This window comes from Culex pipiens, chromosome 3, assembly GCF_016801865.2.
Source record: "Culex pipiens pallens isolate TS chromosome 3, TS_CPP_V2, whole genome shotgun sequence".
NCBI lineage: Eukaryota > Metazoa > Arthropoda > Insecta > Diptera > Culicidae > Culex > Culex pipiens.
This window is the reverse complement of record NC_068939.1, coordinates 122,765,137-122,792,515: the sequence shown is the minus strand read 5'-3', so window position 1 is coordinate 122,792,515 and position 27,379 is coordinate 122,765,137. Positions and strand designations below refer to the sequence as shown.

Below are 27,379 nucleotides of genomic sequence, written 5' to 3'. Positions count from 1 at the left end.
GTTTCGGTAAATCCACGCAAAAAGAGTGATATTTTGCGTGAATTTGAGCGAATTTTACCCTAATTTACAATGAATTAAAAAAAAAACCTCCAGATAAGTACAGCCAAAACCACACAAATTCGTTAAAGTCGAACTCACTTTGAAACAAGTTTTGCGAAAAATAAAATCAATTTGAATTCGAGTGATATTTTTTCTAGAGTTGACATTTTCTTACTGATTTGAAAGAAATTTTGCTCGATTAGGACGAATTATGAGTGATTTAGGCTGTGAGTACAAAAACTTTTCTCTTCACTGAAAATTGGAGCCATTTTGCCTTTGGGTGATTTTTTTCGAAATATGGAAAGAATAACTCATTCCTGAGTAGAAAAAAAGATTTTTGTAAGTTCAACTACACAAAACAAAAAATCATGGTAATATTGCATCTGGGAAGGGGTATGTCAGAAGAAATTTGTAACTGTAACCTCTGAAAATGTGTAATTTTACCATTTTTCTGGTGTAACGCCACTGAAGTAAAATTACAGCTCAGAATACTCCTGAAATAAGTTTTTTTTTTCTTTGGAGAAGAGTACCATTAGGTAATTTTACACGCTAAATTAAGATAGATGTAATTAAAATTTAAAAAATCACTAGTTATAATAAAAATAAGGCTACACTAAAAAAAATCTTTCAATTTTATGTACTAAATTGTTAAATTATTTATGACTTTTTATGAGCGCACTGCTTTCAGCAATTTGTTTGTTCAATATATGTTATTAAGTGTAAAAACTAAATGAGTACAGCCTATTAAGAGTGTTGTTAGTAGTGAAAGGAAATTAGGTTAAATAAATCAAAAGTATTACAAGAATGGAAAGAAAATTAGACCTATAATGTTCAAAAATTCAAAATCTATCCTTATAAGACTGAAAATAGAGATTTTCCTTTTAAACATGTTACGTTGAGCCTAAACAAAATTATAATTTAACAATTTAACAAATCCTAACATTGTGAATGTGTGTTGAAACAGCCAAACTAAACAATTCGAAAAAATAAACCCTAATCGTAACTGCTTTCTTTAATTTTTCCCGTTTACCCCGCACCAATGTTAAGTGAAAGATAAAAAAAGAAGAAGTGAAGAGCTTGAACTGTGGCAGATGTCTGTGCGTGTGGAATAACCACCCACACACACGTCCACCATCGGCACACTTACATTGGTCAACTTATCGTTCAATTGGTGGATTTTATCCTCAACCGAGTCACGTGATGCCATGGCCTATTGAATTTGGAGTTGAGTCGTTTGGTTAAAAAGTTGCAATTTCAGAGGAAGAAGGGGCTTTGGTTACACATTCGCTTTTTTTTTGGTTTTAAAGTCGATTTTAGGAAGTCTTCGCGAATTTCAAAATTGTTGAAAAAAATGATAACATTTTATTCATTCTTAACGCATGTGTCATAATCCATTAAGGCAAACCTCTCGACCACGCCGCACTAAAACTTGTGCAAACCGGCTGATTACGGATTGCGACACTGTCGGGTACTCAGACTTGGCCAAGTTTGGCCATGTAGTGGCTCTCTCGGGAAAAGATAAGATACAAGAAGAGCACAGATAAACGTTACACACACGCCAAGGTACTTACGCGAGGTTGGCGTAATAATCTGTGTTGGAGATAGCGAGGAACGACTGTGATTCATTGAACTTTGGCACTTTTCAAATATTTGCTTGTGATTCAGCAAGATTGAATCAATTTATTGCTAAAAAGATACGATCGTGAACATCATGCCACGATTGCGTGAATAAAAATCATGAAATCAGAGCATTTATTCACGTTATTTAAAATACGCGATTTGTTTTACAGTTTTGAAATAAAATGTTACATTTACTGAGAAAGAAACTAAAATGAGAGCAAGTCGCTCATCTCTCTTGCGTGAAACATAAATAACAAAAGAAACAAAGAGAGCCATGAAAATATCGTTTACTCTTGATGCTGTTTTGACAGTTTCGCATCTCACTCTCATCGATGAGAAAAGTTAACTAGTGAAGGTCTGCGAATGAGCACTCTCGCGTGAGTGGTAGTGACAGTGAGTGACGCTCAGAACAAATCCAAGCAGGTCAGCTCAAACGCCTACTCGATTTGAAGAAAAGAATTTTAAAATATAGTCAACTTATGTTTGTAAATATCCAAGGGACCATCGAGGAAGAGAATCATACGTTTGCGATGTAAATAAACACTGGATGGATTTATTGTCTGATATGAAGCGAAGAGAGAAAATCATGGAAAATTCCAGAATGCAAAAATAAATAAATGTCAAACTTCCGTCAAAGCTCTGTTTCGGAAGGGAAAATGTGGGATTCATCGAGATAGAAAGAATATCGAAGAAAGAAGAGCTTCGGAGTCTACAGTTTGAAAGGACTGGAGAAACAACCATCGATAGATGGAGCAATATCGAGATAGAAAAGATCGAAAACCGACTAAACTTATTTTTTTAATAAATTGGGTGATCAAGATAGAAAATTGTTTCACAAGATACTTTACACAATATTTACACACAAATTGAAGCGATTGTTCTAGTGATATTTACACAGAAATGAGTCAACAAATATGAGCAATATGTTACAAAAATACGAAAAACCAATATTTGTAGATACTCAAACGGAAAAAGATAGACAAAAGAGGCACAAATAGGAAGGCTTCTACTAAAAAGGGCAACCCCACTTCCGCAAGTAACAGAAAGAGAGAGGACACAAGATGCAGGGTTTTTGTCTTGCTACTGGGCCGTGCTTGTTTTTGTTCAACTTTTCCAAAGACAATCAATGCCTACTGCGATTTTGCTGAGAGTCTGGATTTTTTTAAATACCTCCTTCAGACGCTGGTCCAGCACTCTGACTTGTCCGCCGTACGTTTCCTCCCGTTGCGTGGCCTGCAGATTTTGCGAGTATCGATTTTGTTCGATATTTAGGATTTTTTGGCAGTTAGTAAGCATTTTTGCGTTTTTTTTTTTTTAGTTTTAGGCGTCCATCAAAGTTGAAACATAAAAAATATATATCAAAAAAACGTCATTCGATTAGTAACGCTTCAAAAATGTTCAAAATTTCTTTCAGTTCTTTCTGGATTAACTTGTTTTTAGAGGAAAAACAACGGCGAATTCAAACACGACTGAGAGAGAGCGAGGTTATGTTTTGGGTCAGAGGAGAAAATCACACGTGGAACATCGAAAGAAAACAACGGTCAAGCAGCACACGTGGTCTCTGCTGTACCTCCTTTAGACGGGTGGTCAGGGTCTTGATTTGGTTCTTGTACTCCTCCTCGCGTTGGTTGGCCTAATTGTTTCAAGGGTTTTTTTTTTGTTTGGGAAGTAAGTCGTAAGAGTCGTTGTTGGTTGTGGGGAACGTGTTTAAAATAAAAAGGTAAAAAATAAACATTGAGAAATTGTCCATTTTAGCTGGGAGACACTCGGTGATATTTTATGGTTTGAAGAATATGGTCAAATGTATGTTTTGTAGTCGAAATTATGTAGCGAATGAGTAATCCACGGTTAGCAGTTGGGAAATAAGGAGAATTGTTGAGATACCATAAATTAACACTAATTTTACTTAAAAATGTAATCAAATACAGTTCAAACTAATAAAGATTTTGTTGAATTTTGAAATACCACAAAATTTGAAAATATAAATCGCACTGGCAAGTTTTTGTCAACCTCCCCAATTTATTTTCGAACGTTTGTATTTGTATTGTCCTGTGTTTAGGAGGTTATTTTTAGCATCTTTTGTTCTATGAAAAACATTACATTACTCGTTTTATATTTTTATTTGTTAATTTTTAAGTATTTGTCTATGCATTAATTTCACTTTAGTTTTTGTTTGATATTTTTAGTATAAGGCTATTTGCTGCTTTTAATGATTTCCCAGTAACATTTTTGAGCGTAACTGGAATTTTTTATATAAACTTCTCCCATTATCTTATAAGTCAGAACAAAGTTTGTCAAAACACAATCTGAGACAATACAAAAATTATTATTTTTTTTTTTAGAAGCATGGCGGAAGTTAAATCCAGAAAAATACATATTCACGTTTATAAAACATAAGCAAAATCTCATTAAACAAGTAAAATCGACAATATTTTCCAAAAAAAAAATAAGAGTTTTTCTTTTCAATTCTTTTTGAAGATTTAAAATTGGTAAAAAAAATGTATTTTGTGCATTTATTTTAGAACGTAGCTGCGGTTGGGTTATAGAGGGCAAATTCAGGAAAATAATTAGAAAAAATATCATTTAATCAAACCATCAATTTCATTTGAACTTTTCAAACAATTTGAAGCGAAAGCTTATGCAAAAGTACAATTTTATAGTTTGAAGAAATCTGAGAAATGAATTAGATTGGTATCACTTTAAATACTTAATGTTGAATTTTATTTTATTAAAACAAATATTTCAACAATAATTTTCTCATTTCAATAGATCTACATGGGACACCCAAAGCAAACAAGTTGAAATCAAAAAGAACTCAAGCAAAACAATTTCATGAAGATATTAACCAAACTAATTTTTGCCACCAGGCTAAAAAAAATTTTTTTTGAGCGTACAAAATTCAGAAAAAGAATCATTTAATTTAAAAAATTGTGTTTCACATCTAAAAAAAATAATCATGATAAGATAAGAATTGAATTTTAACATTCAACCAATATTTAAGAAATTTTAAAAACAAAAGTAAACAAATATTTATAACATAGAACGTTGCTTTATTTGAATAATAAAATCTCATGTTTTCAAAGCAAAAAAATCAATAAAATTCAGAATCTTAAAAACATCAAAATTGTTTCTGACTATTATTCTAATTTGTAAATTTGCTTGAAAATATTTTACAATAAAACAAATTTTATCGATCAAAATTATTTTCAAAGATCGTTTTATAAATATTTTCTATTTTCTGAAAATGAAAAAGAATTAAAAAATTATAGCTTGTAAGCTTAAAACTATCGCCAATAAAAATTTACTCTTAAAAAACTTTTTCTTACACTTTTCAGACTATTTGAATATATGTTTTGTTCGTTTTTGACAAGCAGATTTAGCTTGAAAAGAAAAACATTGCAACATATTGACAACAATAATTTACAAATTTACTTTTATCCTATTTTTGTAAATTTTCAGATACAATTTACAATTAGATCGTTGAAATATGAAATTAGTAAAAAAAAGGCAAAAAGTGTTGTTTAAAATTGTCAAATTTTATATTTTGTTAATTTTCGCAAATCTTTCGTTTTTCGAAGTTTCTACACAATAAAAAAAAATCATGGTAATATTACATATGCGAAGGGGTACATATTTTATGACAGAAAAAATGTGTAATTTTACCTCTGAAAACGTGTAATTTTACCACTTTTCTGGTGTAATGATACAATTTCATTTATTCACGTAACATATTTTTTAATTTGATAAACAAATATATCCAGAGTTTTTTCTATGAGGTCCTATAAACATATGAAAGACAATAGCTTATAGGTCCTTTTAAAAAAAGTCTAGATATTAAAAAAAATCAAAGAATAAAATTAACCGGACATAATTAAAACAAGTTACAAAGATATGTATTTCAAAAATATTTCCGAAAATATTTGTAATGATTTTCTAGACGAGTGATTTTCCAGCATTTCTTGATTTTGAGATTTTTGAATTGAACACAAGTTCTAGTATTTGAAATAATAAAGCCTTTTTGAATTGTTAGTCGTGAATTGCGAATCGTGATTTAAAATTCAGAAAATATTTTTTTCAAGAAGATAATCAAAAGTTTCGATATTGTAGTCGTTTGAAAATTAGAAATTAAAGATCATCTATTTTTGTTAGTTTTCATCTTTACAAGGACATGAAAATGGCCTAAGTTCAGCTTTTCAAAAAATATGCCCTGAAATTTTTATTTCTTGAAAACGATTCGCTTTATTAAAAAACCACTAATTTTATATCTTTCAATGACCTTTTGAAAAAAAACGAGTATTTTTTCGAAACTTTCCAAAACTCACTTTAAAAAAAAATTGTATAGAAAAATCAAATAACATAAATTAAAGGAGGGAAAAGTATGTCAAAATCAAGTTATTGCAGTTTTTGGGATAAAAACCGAAACTCAAAAAAAAATCGGGAATGTTTTTTTCGTGTGTCCGATTTTTTTAACAGTCCAAATAATAACCTACAACATTGCTGAAGAAATTAAATCGATATCAAGATATGGATTTTGTTATTAACTTCATAGCCTTTTGTATGGACACCCCACAAATTTGTATGGAGAAATCGATGATGCGAAATGGCGCATCAAAACAATAAAATAACGTTGCAATGAATATTGATACTTAGGCCAAATTTTGTCTGAACAACTTAGAATTTTACATTAATTTTTAATTTATAAAATATTTGATGATAACTCTCCTTTAAATTAATTTCCTAGCTTTAGCCAGTTTAAATTACAAAACGAGTAAATTTAATGTTTTGTAATTCATGCTCTAAATAAATTAATTTTGACACAAATTTTAAAGCAAAAAAACAAATATTTTGATGAATATCAGGTTTATTTGGAATCTCAACAATTCATTCCATGATTTCCCAACCTATAGTAAGAACGCCGTGTTCAGATGCTGATCAGACTTTGCAAAGTCGCTCCGATTTGTAGTTCTACATTTCTTATCTGGAAAAACTCAACCAAGGAATCTGCCCAGACAAGACACTTGCCACCAAACCGCGACATTTTCACACCTGATCCGCGTCTGAACACGTTCACGATATACCGGAACAGGGTTGGCCCTCATTCCCCTCCCCACTCCAAACACCTTGCCATACCTTCTCTTCCGAGACTTCCAGCGACTTCAGGTTGTTGCCGACAACGCGCAGCTCCTCCTCAAGCTCGACGATCTTGCTGCAAGTTTCGCAAAAGTTGTTGAAGAAAAAGAAAAAGAAGAGGAAAAAGACGCACAATCAGAGATCGGTTGATCATGTGTATCGAGTTCGGTACACGATCGATCCGATTCGAGGAAGATCCGATTCCCGCAGCGCGAGACCTTGGAATTCTGCGCGATCTTCGTCGATCGGATCGGGTTGTACTCTAACCTAGAAAAGAAGAAAAAAACTGACAGCAGCAGTTGCACTTGCAAGTTATTTATAGGTTAGTTTTAAGCGACAACAAACAACAAACCTTTCGTTCATTTCGACCTTCTCCTCGGAACGTTCCAGGTCCTGCTCCATGAGGACGAGCTTTCTGGCCACCTGGCGGTCCAGTTCGTACAGGCGTTGTTGAAGGTCCACCGAGGTCATGGTTTTAAATCACGCACACACACACGCAGTCAAATTGGGCAGCAAGGGTTAGGCAATATGGCGGCGTTTTGTTGTTGTTCCACAAGGTGTGTCAGTGTGTGTTCAAGGTGGTGTAATGCAGGTTTGTGTTTTGGGTTTGACGGCACACGCGCGTTCAGGTTAGTCCAAGTCACAACATCGATTTGGCATAAAAATAAATGTCAACGCAGTCGCGTCCGAATTCGGGACGAACGATTTGAAGTTCGTTTGCCGATCGGGGAGCGATAGCGATTGACGAGGGGATGGAAAGAAAAACAAGGTTAGCAAAATTGTACATGGCAGGTTAGTTGGAATCAGAAGCAAACGTTGTTGATTTTGACAGCGGTCGACAACGGTTGATTCTGATCAAAATATCGGTAAGGTATCTCTTTCTGTCTAGCTAGCTTTCTGGTATTTAGTAGAAAAAAAAATCAATGATTATATCAAACTGTAAATGATTAGTAAGAAAACAATAGCGATTGCTGTGATTATGATCAGGAAATCGGGGACCGTCGATGAATTCCGTTCCGGACGATGTGACTACTCTGGCTGCTGATGATGCTAAATTTATGGCTGAAATGGGAAGGATTGTTTGTTCCAGGCGTATACAGGGTGCTTTAAGGTGGCCAATTGAGATGAAATGCAGATTTCTTAAGCAGTAATTTGAAAAATGAACTTGCCTAATTCATCTGCAAAATTATATTCCATAAATTTCGTAATCTTTTGACAGTGTTGCTACTTTTTCAGATTTTGCAGCAAAAAAACTTCTCCTTATATCTAATTTTGATTAGATTAGATTAAAAAAACTTCTTCTTACATATATCTAAGAATGTTTAATGTGGCAAAATTCCTTGACCGGATTGCCAGATCTTAAAACATATGACTCAAAAAAGGTCTTTCAAATACGCACATAAACGATTTACCGGGGAGTCAATTTGATTATAAATTGCAACATCCGTCTTTGGAAAGTTTGACAAATTTCATATAAGTGGCGATGCTTCATGACAGGGTTGCCAGGTTTTTGAAGTTTGTTAAAAATTGGACAGATCATTCAAATTGCTATCAAAAAGAGCGAAAATCGGTAATGAGAACTTAATAAACATTATTTAAGTACTTATAACTTTGACAGGGATGCCAGATATTCAATTCTCTTTAAAATTGTAAGATTTTGTTTAAAAAAAAAACTTTATACTTTATTTGTTTAAAGCATTGCTTTAAAAGCATATTATAAACCCTATTTATTTTCAATTTTGGCAGCTGTCCATACAGAAAAGGTACATAAATATTCGAAAAACTGTATCATTGACGGGATTTTCTTATCGGTTTGGTGTATTCGTCAAGATTTTAGCTATTGATGAGAAATATTCAGGAAAAAAAATGGTACACGGGAAAAAATGCCGATTTTTTAATTTACCTTTTTTTAACATTTTTTTATTTGTCTAACCCTTTTAGGCCTGATGGGTCCTATATGACCCAAAAATCAAATTTTCCAAAGCTAGCCTATGATTTTCGTATGGTCATAAGAATCATTTTTTTCATCATTGACAAAAAATAATTAAATCGCAACTGTTGAGCCATAGAACAGAATGGACTAAAATTTGTCATTATTTTTTGAAAAAAAATGTGACATTTCGGATCTATTCCAAAAACTACTTTTTAAATTTTGGAATCAACTCTAACATTTCAAAGTGGCGTTATCTTGGATATTTGACCTTTTTAAATTTAATTCTAGATTTCAAAACTTTAAAAACAAATACCAAAAAAATACCAGAAAGTTTTACAAATGTTTCTTTTTTAATATTGAGAGCACGATAATTAGATTCTGAGATATTTTTACCAGAAAATTTAAGCCTGTTTGGATGAAAATTTAAAAAAACCAAAAAATTCTGGTTTCTTTTTTATGTATTTTCTGGTTTCTTTTTTATCTATTTTCAATCATCAATGTCTCTTTTAATGGATGGAATTTTATTGGAAATTTCCTAAACTTTTTGAAACAATTTTTTTTCTGGAATTTTTCTGGGCATTCCTGAAAATTTTTTTTGGATGTTTCAGATAAATTTAAACTTAAGTGGCTATATTTTGGAAACGATGCACTTTAACATAAAAATTGTAAAGAACTTTTCGAATGCAAGTTTAATTTTACATTAAAAACTGACGCAAAAAAATAGTGTTTTTTCCCAATAAGGCCGTTGCAAATATTTTTTAAAGTTTATATAGCCCTCCCCCCCTCCTTCAAAATTGGTCCAAAAAATCAGGGGGAAAAACAATATTTTTTTTCAAAAAACTTGAAAATTTCAATGGAAATAGAAGTCTAATCAACTGAAAATAATCTATAATGCTCTATTCTGAATTGATAATCACATTTAACATGTTTGGGCTCGTTTAAAAATATTTTGAACTTTTATAGAATTCCAATTCCAATCACCGCAAAAACTTTTTTTCTCGCAAAAATAAAATTTTCTTCAATACTTAGAAATTTTGGAAACTTATGATTGCAAAACAACTGGACAGATGTGGAATGCATTTTAAAACACTTTTTTTCATTCAAATGTTGATACCGTGGCCTGTTATTTCAATTTTTCAACTTTTTTATTTTTTTTTTCGAGGGGAGGGGGACTTTGGTCAGAGTCGAGGGACATAAACTTCCAAAAATATTTGCAACGGCCTAAACACAATTTATTAAAAAAAATATAACTCTTCGGCGAAATTATGTCATTCGAGAAATTGAACACCAATTAAAAATACCAAAAAAATCATACAAAAAAAATGATGGAACTTATTTAAAATCTTTTTTCTTAAATTGAAACGAAAAATCAAATCTATTTTGTATAATGAACAAAACTTTTTAGAGGTTAACACTATATTAAATTTTTGGAAAATTCATGGTTTTACATATTGCGTTCAAAAATTTAAAAATAATCAATAATTAACAAATTTAAAATTTATGGGATTTGTTTAGAGTGATTTCTAAAATAAGCATTTTCCTACAGAAGTATCCCAAAAAGTTCAACTGTCATTATTTTTGGGAAATAGAATAAAAGTTCAATAAAAAAATATTGTGGATGAAAATAAACTAGTATTTACAAAAATCTAAAACACTTTGAAAATTTGAAAAGAATCAGGAGAAATTCCAGAATGCTTTGAAAACTTAACATAAACAAAACATGAAATCTAGCATTAACATTGCAGAAACATTTGGTTCAAAACCAGATTCGTATTTTTCAATAAATAAACAAATTGAAAAACTAAATTTTGACAGATTGCTTAAATTACACCAAAGCAAACACTACAAAAAATTACAATGCATCCTCTTGTAAATTGCAAACTTGTCCAAACCATAAACTTTAAACCTTTCTCATCACACCCCAAAAAGCTCGGCATAAGCCATTTTTGATGACCTATTGTTCCAAGTTCACCGTAACCGGGAGAAAACTTCATCGCCAAACTGACGTTTGTCCAAATCATCACCACGTTTTCATCACTGCACCACCACACCTGTATTCACCTGTTGAAGATTCATTTTTCAAAGAAGAAATCTCCTCTTTTATGTCTTCTCTTCTCTTTTTCTTTCCACGCTTCTTCATCACACTTTTTCTGCCATTAGTATTCCAGGGGGGATGCACCCACGCGAAAATTGCTCCATTTTACGTCTTCTTTTTTTGGCAATTAACTGCTTTAAATTAAAGAAGAAGCCTCAAAACTCGTTATCGGCTTTTAAGGTGGGTTTATCCCCTCTCGAAATAACAGCAAAAGTGAGCGAAAAATTGGTCGACAAATAAAGCAAATTGTTAGGGAGTTTTATATCGGGCGCGCGACATTTATCAAACAAAACAACAGTAAATTAAACAACAACAAAAAACAGCTCTTGTTGGGGCAAACAAACAAAACACACGGTTCCGATCGAAGACGTACCCTTCACCGGCCTCGGCACGCTCTTCAGCACGCTCCAGATCGGCCTCAACCATGGCCAATTTACGAGCGACCTGTCATTTTATTAAGAATCGCGAACGAGTTTTCGGAAGAAACAAGGGGGAAATAAAAAACCAAATATTTGAGTGATGATCCTTTAAGGATGAAATTTGGCGTTTTTGAAATTTACAATCCATGCAACTCGGATTAGCACTGGAACTCACTCTGCGAAAGTTTGTTAGGGGGTTTCAAAGGGAATTGGAAGCATCAAGTGGCATTAATTAGAGAGGATTTGGAAGCCACTTTAAAACAATAAAATAGCAAATATTTGTAGAACTCTTGAAACACTTTTCAACCAGCAGATCGATTCGGCTTGTTCACTTGTTGATGACGACGGCTCTGGAAATGACGGTGATTCCTCAGCGATTACTCTTTGGACTAGGATTTTCGGATACTTCTAAATTTATTGTATGCATTCGATTCTTTCTACACATCAGAAACCTGCAAATTCGTGAAACCATGTGTTGAATTCAATTTTCAAACAGCAATTAAAGAAGTGCGTCCATCCCGGGTTTTTTGTGGTTAAAATAGTGATTATATACTTAGAAATCGATAGGATTTTTAAAGCGTTTAATTTTTTATTAAGAATATATCAGCATAAATCTAGCTTATTAACGAAAATTGGTGAAATGTTAGTGCACAGATCCGCAAAATGCCTAGCTCTTAAAATATTCTCTATGTAACTATATTGTTAAAAGTTGCTAATGATTTTTTATTCCAATTAAATTTTCATATTATATCAATTTTGCTTAGGTACAAGCAACTGGGGCGAATCAAGACTAATTTTATTATTTATGACAGCAGTTGAAGCCAAGTTTTTTGCACAATGTTTCGATATTTTGCCGTACTGATTTAAATAAAGTAGCAGTTATTTTAAACAGTTTTTTTCTGCTCTCGCCTAATCGATTGAAATTAACTGAATTTATTTCATCCAATGCTTGTACCCGAGCAGACGGAAATAACTTGGGAATAACATTTTTTGATATTTGAAAATACTAGGCCAATAACATTTTATGTTATTTATAACAACATTTGTAATTCGTCGTTATGATTTTTTTGTTATTGGATTGTTATTGTAATAACAGACTAATAACATTTTTAGTTATTCTTCGAACAAATCTTTGTTATTATTTTTTGTTATTTTAACAACTAATCCGATCATCCCAATAACAGTTGGAGTTATTCTTCCATAACAAAAAATGTTATTCCAAAGTTGTTTTGGCTTTCAACCAATATCAGACCAATAACAAATTTTGTTATGATAACATAAACTGTTATTGATCCCTTATGCAAAAATGGATTTTTCAGGAAGATTCCATAACACTTTCTGTTATTTTAACAGAATTTGTTATTGAAATGGCATGAATTTTGTTATTACCGTCTGCCCGGGTATTTGAATTATGTTGTAGCTGTAAGGTTCTCCAAAACTTTGCATTCTGTCATTAGGGAAGCAAATTGTATTATTATTAGTACAAAGGGACCATCCACAAACCACGTGGACACTTTTTTTGGAAATCTCAACCCCCCCCCCCCCCTCGTGGACAATTGTCCATACAAAAAAAAATCGTTTTTGTATGGACCGTGGACAATCGCCATACCCCCCCCCCCCTAAATTGTCCACGTGGTTTATGGATGGTCCCAAATAATAAACATGAATTTAATTGAATCGGAATTGACTTAATTGAAGATACAAAAAATACAGTCCAGACTCGATTATCCGAAGCTTCGGAATTCCCGGGATTAAAAAAAATCCTGTTTTCCAAAAAAAAATCTAAACCCTGGAAAATTAGAAGCCCAAAATTTAAGAGTATCTTAATAATATTAAAAACTGCACAGATACTCAAAGTATCAAGAATAAATCACTCCGAAGCTCATTTCTGCATGTCAAACAAATGTGAGTAAAATCGGAAGATATTTTACAGAAATTATCACAAAGCTTTAAAAATAAAGCCTTTTTATTGCTGAACTAAATCAATTTCGAATCGCCGAATTGCTCATGAACTTTTTGTGTGTTTTTTTTTTCGAGAAAGCATCATAAAATAGAGTATAATTAAGAGATTTTCTTTTTTCAATTTGTGATTCTGACCATACTGATACAATATTTAAGTAAATATACATAATAAATGTATTTTAACAGTGATTAATTTTTGCATATTATAATTTTTGCAAAATTTTGTAGTGGAAGTACACAAAAAGAAAAGAATAAAATCGATGTTTCAGGGGTTACATACATGTGAATCGGCAAAAAGTCAAGGGTTCGTTTTTGATTATTGTATTAAAAAAAAAAAACAAAATTTCAATATCAGGCACACGGAATAGGTCTTGAGAGTCTTCAGTACAATTTTCAGACTATTTGATCCATCCATTCTTTTTGCCGAGGACCGTGGTGTAGGGGTAAGCGTGATTGCCTCTCACACAGTCGGCCTGGGTTCAACCCCAGACGGCCCCGGTGGCATTTTTCGAGACGAGATTTGTCTGATCACGCCTTCCGTCGGACGGGGAAGTAAATGTTGGGCCCGGTCTAACCAAGATGTTAGGTCGTTAGCTCAGTCTAGGTGTAGGAGTCGTTTCCCTGGGTCCTGCCTCGGTGGAGTCGCTGGTAGGCAGTTGGACTAACAATCCAAAGGTCGTCAGTTCGAATCCCGGGGTGGATGGAAGCTAAGGTGTAAAAAGAGGTTTGCAATTGCCTCAACAATCAAGCCTACGAACACCTAGTTTCGAGTAGGAATCTCGCAATCGAGAACGACAAGGCAATGCTGTAGAGCGAATAATTTGATTTTTGATTTTTTTGATTCTTTTTGATAATAACCAGAGTGACTTTGATAGATTGAAGCTTTATTTTAAAAAAATTAAAAATGCGAATTCAATACAAAAGGAATAGTATGGAATCGTACTAAGCTTTTCAGAAAAGTGTTAAGAGTACCTCAAGACGAAGTTTACAACTAATTTCAAATGCTTTAAAAGCTAGTTTTCTAGAATTACGGAAACTTGATGAAAAGGAATTTCAATATTCTTAAAGTGTCTTGAAAAAATGTGCTTTAATCTGAAAATGGACTGCAGTTTTTGGCTTCTTCGACCGGCCATTCACTAAGAACAGATTATTTTTTTTACTGTTTGTTTAAAAAAACAAATTTCAAGCACCAAAATTCATATTTATATTAAAAAAATATGTTTTTTCTAATAAATTTTCAGCAGAGTTGCTTCAATTAAGTGACATAACAAAAAACAAAACAGTCTTTTATGTAACCTTATCAATAAGTGATGTACAAAGAGTTTATCTTGTAGAAAAAATGTAGCTTTGGATATCCTTGCAACTATGAATTCCGTAGTAACAGTTCAATAGGGTCAATCTGCGTTTGTAAACAAGCAATCTGTACCCGTCTTACTTGACGTGAACTGTCACTTGAGCAAAAGGGGTAAACCGCTTGATTATAAACGCAGATTCGGCCTATTGAACTGTTACTCAGAATTAGTGCTGACAAAAGATGAAAAATCTTTCAAAAAACAGCAAAAAAGCTACTTCAAATATAAATATTTTTATAAGGATTTTATTTAAAGTAAAAATTAACGAACATTAAAATGTAAATTTTGCAAAACTTTAAATATCAAAAGCAACTTCTATGTCCATTTGACATGATCAATTCAATTTCCTCATCAGAAATTCATAAGTTCAGAAATGTATAAGAAACACAGTGACTTTGATAGTCACTCCGAATTTCATATAAAAATGTTAAACGCTACTATTTGATAAATAAATATTGAAAAAAAATTACAGCCTTATCGGTTGAATATGGTTGGAAAAATAAACCAAAGTCTAGCAATGCCACCCCGCTTTACGGGATTTAAATTCATCGTAAAATTGGGAACTTTTAGGCTTTTTACAAATTTTGACTTATAAGACCACCGATCCGAAAGAGGTGGAACTTGCGAACAAAATGTATAAAGCATTTTATGCTGCTTTTTGTTTCAAAACGTGAATTTTTTACTTGTAAATTAAACTTTAGTAAAGGGTCGAAAATAATTCAAAAGATTTCCAACCCAAACAATTCGACCCTTATTGTTCGACCTTAACATGATCCGAAAAATCCGTAGTAAATTTTCAATGGGACGTAACTTTGGATGTAGACAAGCAGCCTATCCCACTCACACATGTGTACTGTCACCTGGAGCAAGTGTGACAGACTGTATGTAAACTGTATGGGTGTAAACAAACACATCCAAGGTTCCCTCAATTTTGAAAAATTACTACAAAAGTTTGGTGATAAAAAAAAGTTTTTTTTTAAGTTCCCGACCGCAAAATCATTTAGAATTATTTGCCATTTCCTGCAAAAGATCGCTGTAATGTAAAATATAGTTTAAATTATAACAAATCTAGCCTAACATTTCGATAAGTTTTATAAAAACATGCATTTGGTCCATAAAGCCACAAATTCTGAAAAAAATATTTTAGGTTTCCCGGAAAATCTAAGCAAAAAGTTTTTTTTGTGGCGAAATTGTTGAAAAATAAAAAAAAATCGATGTAAGGCTTGTAAAACAAAAAAAAAGAAAATCTAATTTGTAAAGTAAAGAAAGCAATGATTTGAAAACTACAGGAATTGTTATTTTTGGTCTCGGTAGATAAATTATTTTATTTAAAAAAAACTACATCAAAATCACAAGTTAGCCCAATAAGAGCACATTTAATTGTTTTTTTTTTTCGAACGATTTTTATGGGTAACTTCCGTATAAAAATGATAATAAATTGATAACGAAATTGTATGAAATCCCGTAGAAATTTGAATGATATTAACTTTTTTTAACCCAGTTAAGGGGTAACATACATGTGAATCATCAAAAATGACGGAGGTTGGTATGAGCACACAATTAAACTTAAAAAAATCTTTTTGCAGGGCATTAAAATGCCCATTTTCATCTATTAACAAAATAAATATGAACTTTCAGGAGTGATTGAAAATAATCTTTTTAGTGAATTTAGTGAATTTTCTGTAATATGAAATTTTGGAATTTTCTACATGTATGTAACCCCTTAAGACTAAACATTGTGAAACATGCACTTTTTTCAAGACTTATACCGAACTCCAACAACTCCAATATTGTTTAAATTTGATTTGCTTTCTTTGCTAAAATTCAAACAAACTAAACAAACAAAACCGAGTCTTATATGCTTAGGGGACCATCCTTAAACCACGTGGACACTTCAGGGGGGAGGGGGGTGCGTATGGCGATTGTCCACGATCCATACAAAAAAGTTTTTTTTGTATGGACAATTGTCCACGAAGGGGGGGGGGGGGGGTTGAGATTCCCAAAAAAGTGTCCACGTGGTTTATGGATGGTCCCTAGTTTAGAAACTCCTTTGATTTTCATCCGTTTTCATTGAATGTGCATTTTCTGAATAAAGTACGAATTTGGTCATCAAAAGTTGTGAACATTTGCTGTAATAATAAGAAACGAAGAAGAAAACTATCAATTAAAACAAAAAACATAAAATTCAAAAGAACAAAACATTTATAATTTCCTTTAAAAAAATAGACTGATATAACATTATAGCAATGATAGTAGTTTTAACGTGGAAAACTTTTTAATAATCCGGAAATCAAGTGTAATACATTTTAAGAAGGTTTGTTCTTTGAATTTTATGCCCAATTAGTTTTCTTTCGTCATCCAAGAATCCATCTGATCAACCCAAAAACCCAAAGAGGAATCGCTGAGGAACCTGTAAAACCGACCATCGACGGAGAAAAGTAAAATAAAACACAGTTGCTTGCCTTTTTCGCTTTTTTGTGTAATCGCTAGTTTATTTAAATAATTTCCAATGGTTTTAAAATAGTATATATTTCATATATAATTTCTTCAGCATTCATTGTATAGATAGTATTGTTTTTTTTTTACTCAACCGTTTAATATTATTAATATTATTAACACGTGTTCAATTACATCATCAACTCGTCAAATATGTTTATCTTCCTGCTTCTTCTTCTTTCTCCTAGCACTCCTCTCAACGCCTATTTATCTTCGCGATAATAATACCACCTTCGTATTGCTTTGCTTGTAAAAATACAACAACAACAAACTAACACAAACTTCCCGCATTTTTCCTGCTCTTCTCTTCTCTCTACCTTCCAGAGGTGTGTGTAATTTTCATACATTTCACACCCCACCTGCAACAAACATGCTCTCTCGTTCTGCCGTAATTAAGCTGCAAATTCCAACCGTTCTTGGCCTAACTAGCCGATTAACTAACTACTTTACTTTGATGATTGCAATTTTCTAGCCACGAAGAAGGGGTTGTTGGATTTTTATCATTTTTTAACTGCTTCCTGCGAGTTCTAGTTGGACGTTTTTTTCCTAATTGATTTCTTTGCTTTCTCTTTCTTTCTCACACACACAACATTTGGTGTACATCACACGTAACTCACGATTTTTTTAAGTCGTTTAGTTAAGCTCTCTAACGTGCTTGCATGAGCGAACGAAATTTTGGCAGAAACGAAGTAGAAAAAGAGTCTAAAATGATTCAAAAGTGATATAATCACTGAGTTCCTGATCGTCGAAAGGGGAATCTCAGGCGAGAGTATCATCTGAGAGTGATCTTTGATGCGGATTAAAGCAGGAAAGAAGTGAGAGAGAAATTTTACACTTTCCTCCCGCACTCATGAGAGAACTCTCTTCGATAACTCAGTAATCGTCACTCAGAATCTGACAGTTTTATCGTTGTGTTAGTGAGAAGAAGTTCGTCAGGGTGTGCGCGACTAAACACTCACTGAGCTCCTTTTCGTTCTCATAAAAGATAATCTCAGATGAGATTTTCAATCTTTGGAGAATAAAACAAGATACAAGTGAGAGAGAAATTGAAGTCTCTTCTCCTGCTATCATGAGAGAATTCCCATGATTCGGAACTCAGTGATCGTAACTCAAAATCTGACAGTTCTATCGTCTTGTTGGTGAGAGCAAGATCGGATAAACGCAAATCAATAGTCATGAAAATCATCGTTGAGTGATGCTCACTTTGTTGATTTGTGAGTGAGAGTAATCACGAAAGCAAATGAGCGTGAAAATCGTGAGTGATGCTCATTGAAGATAAACTTGCAGAAAAGCGTTCAAATCAAGATCTAAACTCTTTTTCAACCTCGTTTTCGCCTTTAAAAATCGTTTCGCCCTCGCTACACTTGACAAAGGGGTAAGACACTGATTTTTCTTCACTATTTATTGCTCCTAAGTGCTGATGACGGTTAAGGCCTCCATTTTTTTTCTCTCTCTTTCTAGTAAATAGCTACCGGTTGAAGTAAAAAAAAAGTCTCTTCGTTTGCAGCGGAAAAGTGTTTCAAGCCGTTCCTGGTATGAGTTTTCAGCCTGGACATACAATTTTGTTCGATTTTTGCTTTGCGGTTTTTTTTTAAACGATAAGAAAATTTGTAAGAGTTTGGAGGATGGTGTTAGATGTAGGAGGAAAGGGGAAAACGTGGGAAGTGTGGAAAAGCAGCCGAATGAAGATGATAAAGATTTCTTGAAATTTAACTTAACGAAACATGATTTTCAGCACGACGAAATTAAAAATACTAAATTTCAAAAATGTCACAATATTAACCTTACTAACGAGCACCGCGAATTTCAACAATTGGTGAGAGATTTGTGGAGTAATATTTGTAACAGAAATTATATTTGGAGATTTTTCAGACTTCAGAATTATCTGTCCAAAGAAAAGAAAGTCACTCATTCAGAGTTGATCTCTGAGAAGCGAGATAGTGAGTTTGGCTCATCGCTTGGAGAGGAACTCATGCAAGCTCGCTCAGAGATTAGAATGAGTGTTTCTTAGAAAACTTCTAAATGTCTCCTGTTTTTGAAGATATTTCTTACTCACAAATCCCTTTTACCTCTCACTTAACCGATTTGAAGAGAGACGAATGATTATCGCGGCTGAGTGAAAATAAATTCTCAAAATCAACTTTTGAACAATCAAATTTAAATCAGTCGTGATAAAAATCCGATTCTCTTGCACCTTCTTCTCTTTGGAATCACAATACCGCGGTTCAAATCCTAGCTTTTTCAAAACAGAAACAAACAAAAAACGAAATGGTGCCACCCTAAACAAAACAAAAATTTTCTCTATCCTCTCACGCGATCTCGATTACAATCAAACTCTCTCAAATTTCAATGCTCAGTGAGAATAATATTTAGTCAGTGATGTGCTATTCCAAAACAACTGTTTCTCATTGTGTGGCAGGATTTGGCGACGACTCCCCTGATTTTCTCTTCTGCTTTTTTTGTAAACAAACTTCTATTGCTGCTTTCTAAACGCGCGACAGTTAGCTCATGCATCGCTAACGTAACTTGCCTGCACCGAAGCGCGCGCGCGTCTGACGTTTCGCGACTGTCAGATTACCGATTTATTCACGATCGCGACTGTGATGTGATGGTTGCGGATGATGGGAAGGAGGGAAGGGGAAGGATGATATGCGTAAACAAACAATCGGTAAACAAAACAAAACAAACGGGGGTGTTGAACGCAAAACTCAAGTAATGTCTGGCTTTTGCACCTCATCGTATTTCTTGTCGGCTTCCTCAGCCATGAACCGGGCTTCCTTCAGCTGGTTCTCGAGGGCGTCCATGCGCTCCTCATCGGCCAGGGAACGGTTCTCAAGAATCTTACGGGCACTGGGGGGTGTTTCGGATTGTTATTGTTTTCGTTGGCGGCGAGTTTGACAGTTGAGAGAACGGAAACATTGAGGGGAAAAAAAGTTTGATTAGCGATGGATTCGGGTTGCTGTGGGAGAAAGTGTGGTCGTAGTTGGCGGTGGCGGTGGCGACTGCTGCAGCGGGGTACCTGTGGAAAAGAACAATCCTAACCGGCCCTAACCTTGCTTTGAACGAGCTTGGGGAAGCCGTTCACCTAACCGTTTTTCGAAGGTTGGAAGCAAAAGCACAAACCTCTTCGTATTTTTTGTCTGCTTCTTCTGCTATGAGCTTAGCCTGGGATAATTGTGCTTCCAGTATCGCTACTCTGTCGTCTTCCATGTTTGTACGGTTTTCAAGGGCTTTCCTAATCCTGCGAGATCATCGAGAGATCGATGAAGTTGGAAATTTTGGAAAACGTTAGTTTTACTGCGGGAATTCTCAAATGTTAGGGAAATTTAAAATGCAATTAAATTCGCAATATTTGATCTGAATAACTAAGCCGGATGTGACAAATTAATCAAAAGTTCTAGAAACATTATTAAAAAGTCCAAGTTCAAAGTATCAACAAACAGTGCATCCTGGAGCATTTTGATTGATTTCAATAAATATCACGAAAAATTATAAACATTGAACTGTCAAAATGATGCCAAAGGGTCTATGTAAATTTGTAAACAACATTTATTGAATAAAATTCCATTCTAATGAAAACAACAACTGTCAGTTTGGCAACACAGTTCCAAAGGGCCTAAATCGATTTGTAAACAAATCAAGCTGCTTTCTCATACCTTATGTAAACATAAGAATTCTTGGGCAAAATATTTCGTTTACAAACCAACTTGAACACGTCTTCGACATTGTGCTGCCAAACATATGTCAAAATCGCTCGTTTTGTCAGTCAAATCTCTCACAAACAACAAACTCATGAAACAAAATGCCGGATGATTTCGGAGCAAGCTCCTCTATTGATTGATTTGATTAAAAATCAGAAAGTAATAATAAACATTTTGAACAATTTGAAAACGATCAAAATTTACTGAAAAAGGCCATTTTTCCAACTTTTTTGAACAACTTATCGTTATTCCAATGACCTGTCAATTTGGCAACACAGTTCCAAAGGGCCTAAATCGATTTGTAAACAAACAGAGAAACCATCACAAACCTCATGTAAACATAAGAATTCGTGGGCAAAATGTTCCGTTTACAAACCAACTTAAACTCTTTGACATTGTGCTATCTGTCAAATGTCATATCAAATGTCAAAATCGATCGTTTTGTCTGTCAAATAACTTGTCAAACTCATACAAAAAATGGCGATTGTTTTCAGAGCACGTTCCAGTCCCGGTTAGTTATCCAGATCATTTTCAAAAAGTTTCAAAAAAAAATAAAATTTGACAAATCAAATCAGACGAGGACCCTTTCCAGGGTTCAAAAGACACGGCCAACTTTGACGTTTTCCCTCCTCTGACAGCCGCCGGTTGTAGCGCCGCGCCACTCAGAACCGCTTCCACCCCACGCGGAACGCTCGGAACTTACCGTTCGCTCTCATCAGCGGCCGCCGAAGCCTCTGACAGTTTAGCTGTGGCGGAAGCCAGACGTTCTTCCGAACGTTCCAGATCTTCCTCCAGCAGCTGAATACGACGGTTCAGGGCAGCGACTTCGGACTCGGCCTGCAAGTAGAGGAAGAAAGAGAAATCGGGGTTAGAATGGTGTTGAATTTAATTTGATACGAAAATAAACCAAATAAGCTGGAAAAGGAAAGCCGCTCTCTGAACACAATCAATTACCGATGCCCACCCAACCTGGTCAGAACATAACCTACAAAAAAAAACCAATCAAAGTAAACCGTAATCCGCTTAAACGGTCGTAAGCTACGCCTACTTGGATTCTTTCGTTCCCTGGGTTCTCGCAACAGCTGTTTACTAGATTTTTTGACGTTTCTCGATGCAATGTTATTGTTTTGATCGAAAAGCAACTTCAGTTGAGTCATGATCGCTCTTGATCACCACGCGTCCGTAGTCAAGCGATGGGTTACATAACTCGACATTGTACTCGCAACGGCGGAGTACATAAAGCACGCGACTTTATGGCAGACGATCGTGACGGGGCGTCACCCCGGCAGCACTCGAGAAATGTCAAATTGTTTTATAGCAGCGCGCAGACGGCCATTATGGCGCAATCAATGACAGAACCGGTATTGGACGCCGGACTTGAATGCCACGAGCTGGGAATCGGAACCAGTTCCGGTTGGGGGCGCATCTTGCGTAGATATTAAATGCGAGTGAAAATGTAGTTGCGAGCGTGCAATGATGTGGAAACCGTTTCATTGAATTCTGGTCTAACTAGTCGGGCGGTCGCTGAAAGTCTATATCCGGTTCTTTGTAGGGCACACCGGTATTGTTTGCGACTGTGTTGGTAGTGGAACTTGGCCAAGCAAATGACATTTTATAGATTTTGATTGAAATTCTTTCAATTTATGTTGAATTGTGGACGCTTAGAGTAGTGACTATAAGTCTTGTGGAGACTACAAGTCTTGTGGAGACTACAAGTCTTGTGGAGACTACAAGTCTTGTGGAGACTACAAGTCTTGTGGAGACTACAAGTCTTGTGGAGACTACAAGTCTTGTGGAGACTACAAGTCTTGTGGAGACTACAAGTCTTGTGGAGACTACAAGTCTTGTGGAGACTACAAGTCTTGTGGAGGTTACAAGTCTTGTGAAGACTTGAAGTCTTGTGGAGGTTACAAGTCTTGTGGAAACTTGAAGTATTGTGGAGACTTGAAGTCTTGTGGAGACCACAAGTCATGTGGAAACAAGTCTTGTGGAGATTACAAGAGACTGAAATTCTTGTGGAGACTGCAAGTCTTGTTTAGACTTAACGTGAAGACTTCCATCATTGTCATGATTTTTCGTTCAAAGATATAAATTTTGCGTTGCCATAAATATTTTGACAAAATTCGTTGTACAAGTTGTTTAGAATAGTGCCCTACACATGCTGATTCCTTTTGGTAACGATTATCCCATTCCTTGTAAAGTTATGGAAATCGTCATTAGTCAATGATTGCCAACTAGGACGTCAATGACTGTGCCACAAAATTATATAAATTTTGAAGTACATTTGAATTAGATCAAAAATTCTTTCAGTGGCTTCAAGAAGGCAACAACCGGCAAATGCTGATTCCTTTTGGTGCTGAAATTCGTTAAATTGAATTTAATAAAGAATATTTTATAGTGATGATCAATTTTCTTCGAAAATGATCAACGGCTTCACCTTAAAGTCTTGTGGAGGCTAAAAGTCTTGTGCATACTTAAAGTCTTGTGCAGACTTGAAGTCTTGTGCAGACTTGAAGTCTTGTGGAGGCTAAAAATCTTGTGCATACTTGAAGACTTGAAGTCTTGTGAAGACTACAAGTCTTGTGGAGACTACAAGAGACTGAAATTCTTGTGGAGACTGCAAGTCTTGTTTAGACTTGAAGTCTTGTGGAGGCTAAAAATCTTGTGCATACTTGAAGTCTTGTGCAGACTTGAAGTCTTGTGCAGACTTGAAGTCTTGTGCAGACTTGAAGTCTTGTAAAGACTTGAAGTCTTGTGCAGACTTGAAGTCTTGCGTAGTCTACACAAGACTTCAAGTTTACGCAAAAGACTTCAAGCGTAGACTAGAAATCTTGTGTAGACATGAAGTCTTGTGAAGACTTGAAGTCTTGTGAAGACTTGAAGTCTTGTGAAGACTTGAAGTCTTGTGAAGACTTGAAGTCTTGTGAAGACTTGAAGTCTTGTGAAGACTTGAAGTCTTGTGAAGACTTGAAGTCTTGGGAAGACTTGAAGTACTGTGTAGACCTGAAGTCTTGTGTAGACATGATGTCTTGTGTAGACTTGAAATCTTTTGTAGACTTATACTGCCCCTGATAGCATAAATGTCCCATATGCATTTTCATCGATTTCGAGTTATTGATTCAGTTTTGTTCAAATTTGTGTGCTCTTTCAAAAGAGCCTATAACATCCAGTACTTTGTTCTAGAAATCAGGAGGAAATCCAATTTTTTCGCGAAAACTCAACACGTAGCCTTATGTATGGGACAAACTTCAAATGCGTTTTTCTCAGCTTGCTGTTTTTGCATATGGGACATTTATGCGAACATGGGCAATATAGTCTTGTCTAGTCTTGTAGTTTTGTGAAGACTTGTAGTCTTATGGAGACTTGAAATCTTGTGAATACTTTGAGTCTTGTGGAAACTTGAACTCTTGTGAAGACTTGAACTCTTGTGGAGACTTAAACTCTTGTGGAGATTTGAACTTTTGTAAAGACTTGGAGTCTTGTTGAGATTTAGTATATTGTAAAGACTTGGTGTTGTGTGGTGACTTGGTGTATTGTGGAGACTTGGTGTCTTGTGGAGACTTGAATACTTGTGTAGTTTGGAGTTTTGAGGAGACTTGTAGTCTTCTGAAGACTTTGACTTGTGAAGAATGGTAGTTTTGAGGAGACTTGTAGTCTTATGAAGCCTTGTTGACTTGATATCTGTCTAAACATGCCATCGAAACGCGACAAGCCGCAACCAGATGGTGTCACAACAGCCCATATCGGACCTGCACATTAATTGACGAGATTTCTCCGTTTGCGCGATCGACCTCCGTCCAATCCGCAACAACGTGTGACTCACTCCACTTCTCACATTCGCGCGCGCGCCTAATGAGGACCTCCTCCGAGCGCTCCGACAGTTATGCGCAGCTGATTTCGCCCCAATCCTGGCTGCCTGCACCCCCCCTTAATTAATTTAATGAAGTTATTAAAATGCTTGCATCCTTTTGCGAGATCTAGCTGATCTAGTAAGGAAACCTGTCCGATCGCCACGCTGAATTCGCGTCTCAAGACCGTATGATTTGTTTGGGAACCAATTATCACAGCGCTGGTTGATCACAGCCGACCTTGTCGCGAGGCTCTCTCTCTCTCGCGAATGACATCATCCGTACGAGCGAGCTTGCACCATAAAAGGAGTAAGAAAGGATCGTCTTATATGGCGCGTTGGGGGGCCGCCGCCACGTGTCTGTCAGTGGATCGTTATGACGACGACGAAAGCGTCGTGAGGTCGACGCCGTGTTTGAGCAGCTGTCAAATTGGCGTACGCGGAGCTCGTTCAAATAAGGTCCGCGACCAATCAGCAAGTACTGTGTCGAGAGGAGTTGCCAGCGGTGAGTAATCGGGCGCGCTGGACATCGCAGTAGGCTAGGTACGCGATACTTTCGCTTTTCGACAGCGATGAGAAAGGTGATGTCATGTCGTTATGCTGAGGTAGCGGATGTACGGCCTACTGTGACTTGAGGTGGGCCACCCGAACAATTCACCATCTTCCACAAATCGAAATTCCAAACGTGTAGAGTTCTACAATAGCTGACGGCCGTTGACAAACAAGTCTGACATCATCGCGACGAGCGCGTTATGCTCAAGGTCACCCGAAGCCATTAGCTTCTTCCTCTCTTTGGAGCGCAAACCTTGACCAATCAATCGTCGACAAATCGAGCGTGACATCCAAGTTGGCGTCCGCAAACCTTGAATACCAAGTGTCGGGGCGTGGCCATCGCCACCCGCATCTCCGCGAGCCAAGTCGTGCCCGGCCTGACGATGATCCACACCGTGAGAAAGTGTGGTTATGTGGCTCAAGATTTGCTTGCAGTCCGGTTTCTCACCAACACAGCGGCAAAATGCCGGCCGCCTCAACGACTGTGTATGTGTTTTTCTTTCACCTTATTTGCACAAAACCCCGATGAGCGTACACCAAGACAACACAGGAGTGGCGATGAATGGCTAAAGAGACGAGGTTGATATCAGAAGATCACCCACGGTAGCAGAAATGGCAAACAACAACTACGACAGCAACTACAGAAAAGGAGAAAAAATGTGGCACGTCACTTTTTTCCCTGTTCGACATTTGAAGAGGGGAAGAAATGCGTCCAAGCGATGGAAAGTGTGGGATCCGGCCACTTGTTGGAACCGGGAATTAGAGGAGACCAATATTACTAGTTTGCCAGGTTTGCCAATCGAATTAAAGACCTTACATATCGAAACTTGATCTATTTTGGAGACTTAAACCCCTGTGGAGACTTGAACTCTTGTGGAGACTTGTAGTCTTGTGGAGACTTGAATTCTTGTGGAGACTTGATGTGTTGAGAGACTTAAACCGTTGTGGAGATTTGAACTCTTATGGAGACTAGAACTGTTGTGGAGACTTGAACTGTTGTGGAGACTTGAACTCTTGTGAAGACTTAAACTCTTGTGAAGACTTGAACTCTTGTGAAGACTTGAACTCTTGTGAAGACTTGAACTCTTGTGAAGACTTAAACTCTTGTGAAGACTTGAAATTTTGTGAAGACTTGAACTCTTGTGAAGACTTGAACTCTTGTGAAGACTTGAACTCTTGTGGAGACTTGATCTCTTGTGGAGACTTGAACTTTTGCAAAGACTAAAACTTTTGTGGAGACTTAAACTCTTGTGTAGACTTGTAGTCTTTTGGAGATTTGTAGTCTTCTGGCGACTTGCAGACTTGAAGAGACTTGAAATTTTGTGGAGACTTCAAGTTTTGTGAATAATTGTAGACTTATAGTCTCGCAAATACATCAAAGGTCTTGGGGAGACTTCCAGACTTGTGAAAAAAGAGTGTTCTATTGTCTTGTGAAGTTGTGTTAACTTGAAATAGTGTAATCTTGATTTCGGTACATCCAAACTGAATGAAAAAAAATGTCTTAATTGCTAAACCATGTTCAACCACCAACATAAACTTCCTGACCCTTCAAGTTTTAACGAACTCCCAGCAACAACCCCATTCTTCCCAGCAAATCCAACGAGCTGCTCTGCAACATTCATTATTATGTTAGAGGCATCGTAAACAAAGTGCAGGAGGCACAAGAACCTTCGAAAAAGAAACAAGTTCAATCCCACGAACGAACGAGGCGAACACGAAAATACTCCAAAATCCAAAGAAGAAAAACAAAAGTACCCACTCACTGCCACTCACGCGGTTGGCACCAATACCAGCGCAACCTTCATTCCATGTACACAAACGAAGAAGCGGAAGAGCACGCACACTGTTTGACGCACTCAAACATTCGAGGCTGTCATAGGGTAAAAGCCACACTGGAGGGTCACTTCCAGCTTGCTATAACTGTGTGCGTGAGCGCATTTTTATGACTTTGACACTTCTCTTCCAGGCAGTAGGCATGCGCAACAGCACCGCCTGCTCTGTGGTGGTGTGGGATCCATTAACGCCGTACAAGTAGTTTTCAGCTACTTGGAGCAAGGTGGTCGTTCCCGAGGGTTCAACCACTTGTTATGGGGTAAAGTGGTTTCGAAATATCTTTTTTTGGGCGAAACTTTCGACGTCAAAGCGATCATTTTCGACTTTTGACGTTCGATGTGGCAAGCGACGGCACAAATACCACAGTGCGACGAACACTTGTCGGCGAATTGACCACCGA

The 27,379-nt window shown here is 35.9% G+C and overlaps 1 protein-coding gene across 26 annotated transcripts in view; it reads right to left on the bottom strand.

Moving 5' to 3' along the window:
- LOC120423279 (tropomyosin-2) overlaps positions 1-27,379 on the bottom strand; it is a 95,696-nt gene that overhangs the window by 26,970 nt on the left and 41,347 nt on the right. For 9 of the 26 annotated variants that reach the window (XM_039587036.2, XM_039587045.2, XM_039587043.2 and 6 more), the window contains 5 exons: positions 21,451-21,584; positions 19,779-19,896; positions 11,191-11,261; positions 6,790-6,865; positions 3,230-3,292 (listed from right to left, as the gene is read on the bottom strand). In XM_039587036.2, coding sequence (XP_039442970.1) covers positions 3,230-3,292; positions 6,790-6,865; positions 11,191-11,261; positions 19,779-19,896; positions 21,451-21,584 — 462 coding nt within the window. Of the gene's footprint in view, positions 1-1,186; positions 1,250-2,829; positions 2,893-3,229; positions 3,293-6,789; positions 6,866-7,141; positions 7,213-11,190; positions 11,262-19,778; positions 19,897-20,169; positions 20,288-21,450; positions 21,585-27,379 lie in introns of all 26 variants that reach the window. The other 17 variants (XM_039587038.2, XM_039587044.2, XM_039587021.2 and 14 more) reach the window with 5 other exon arrangements.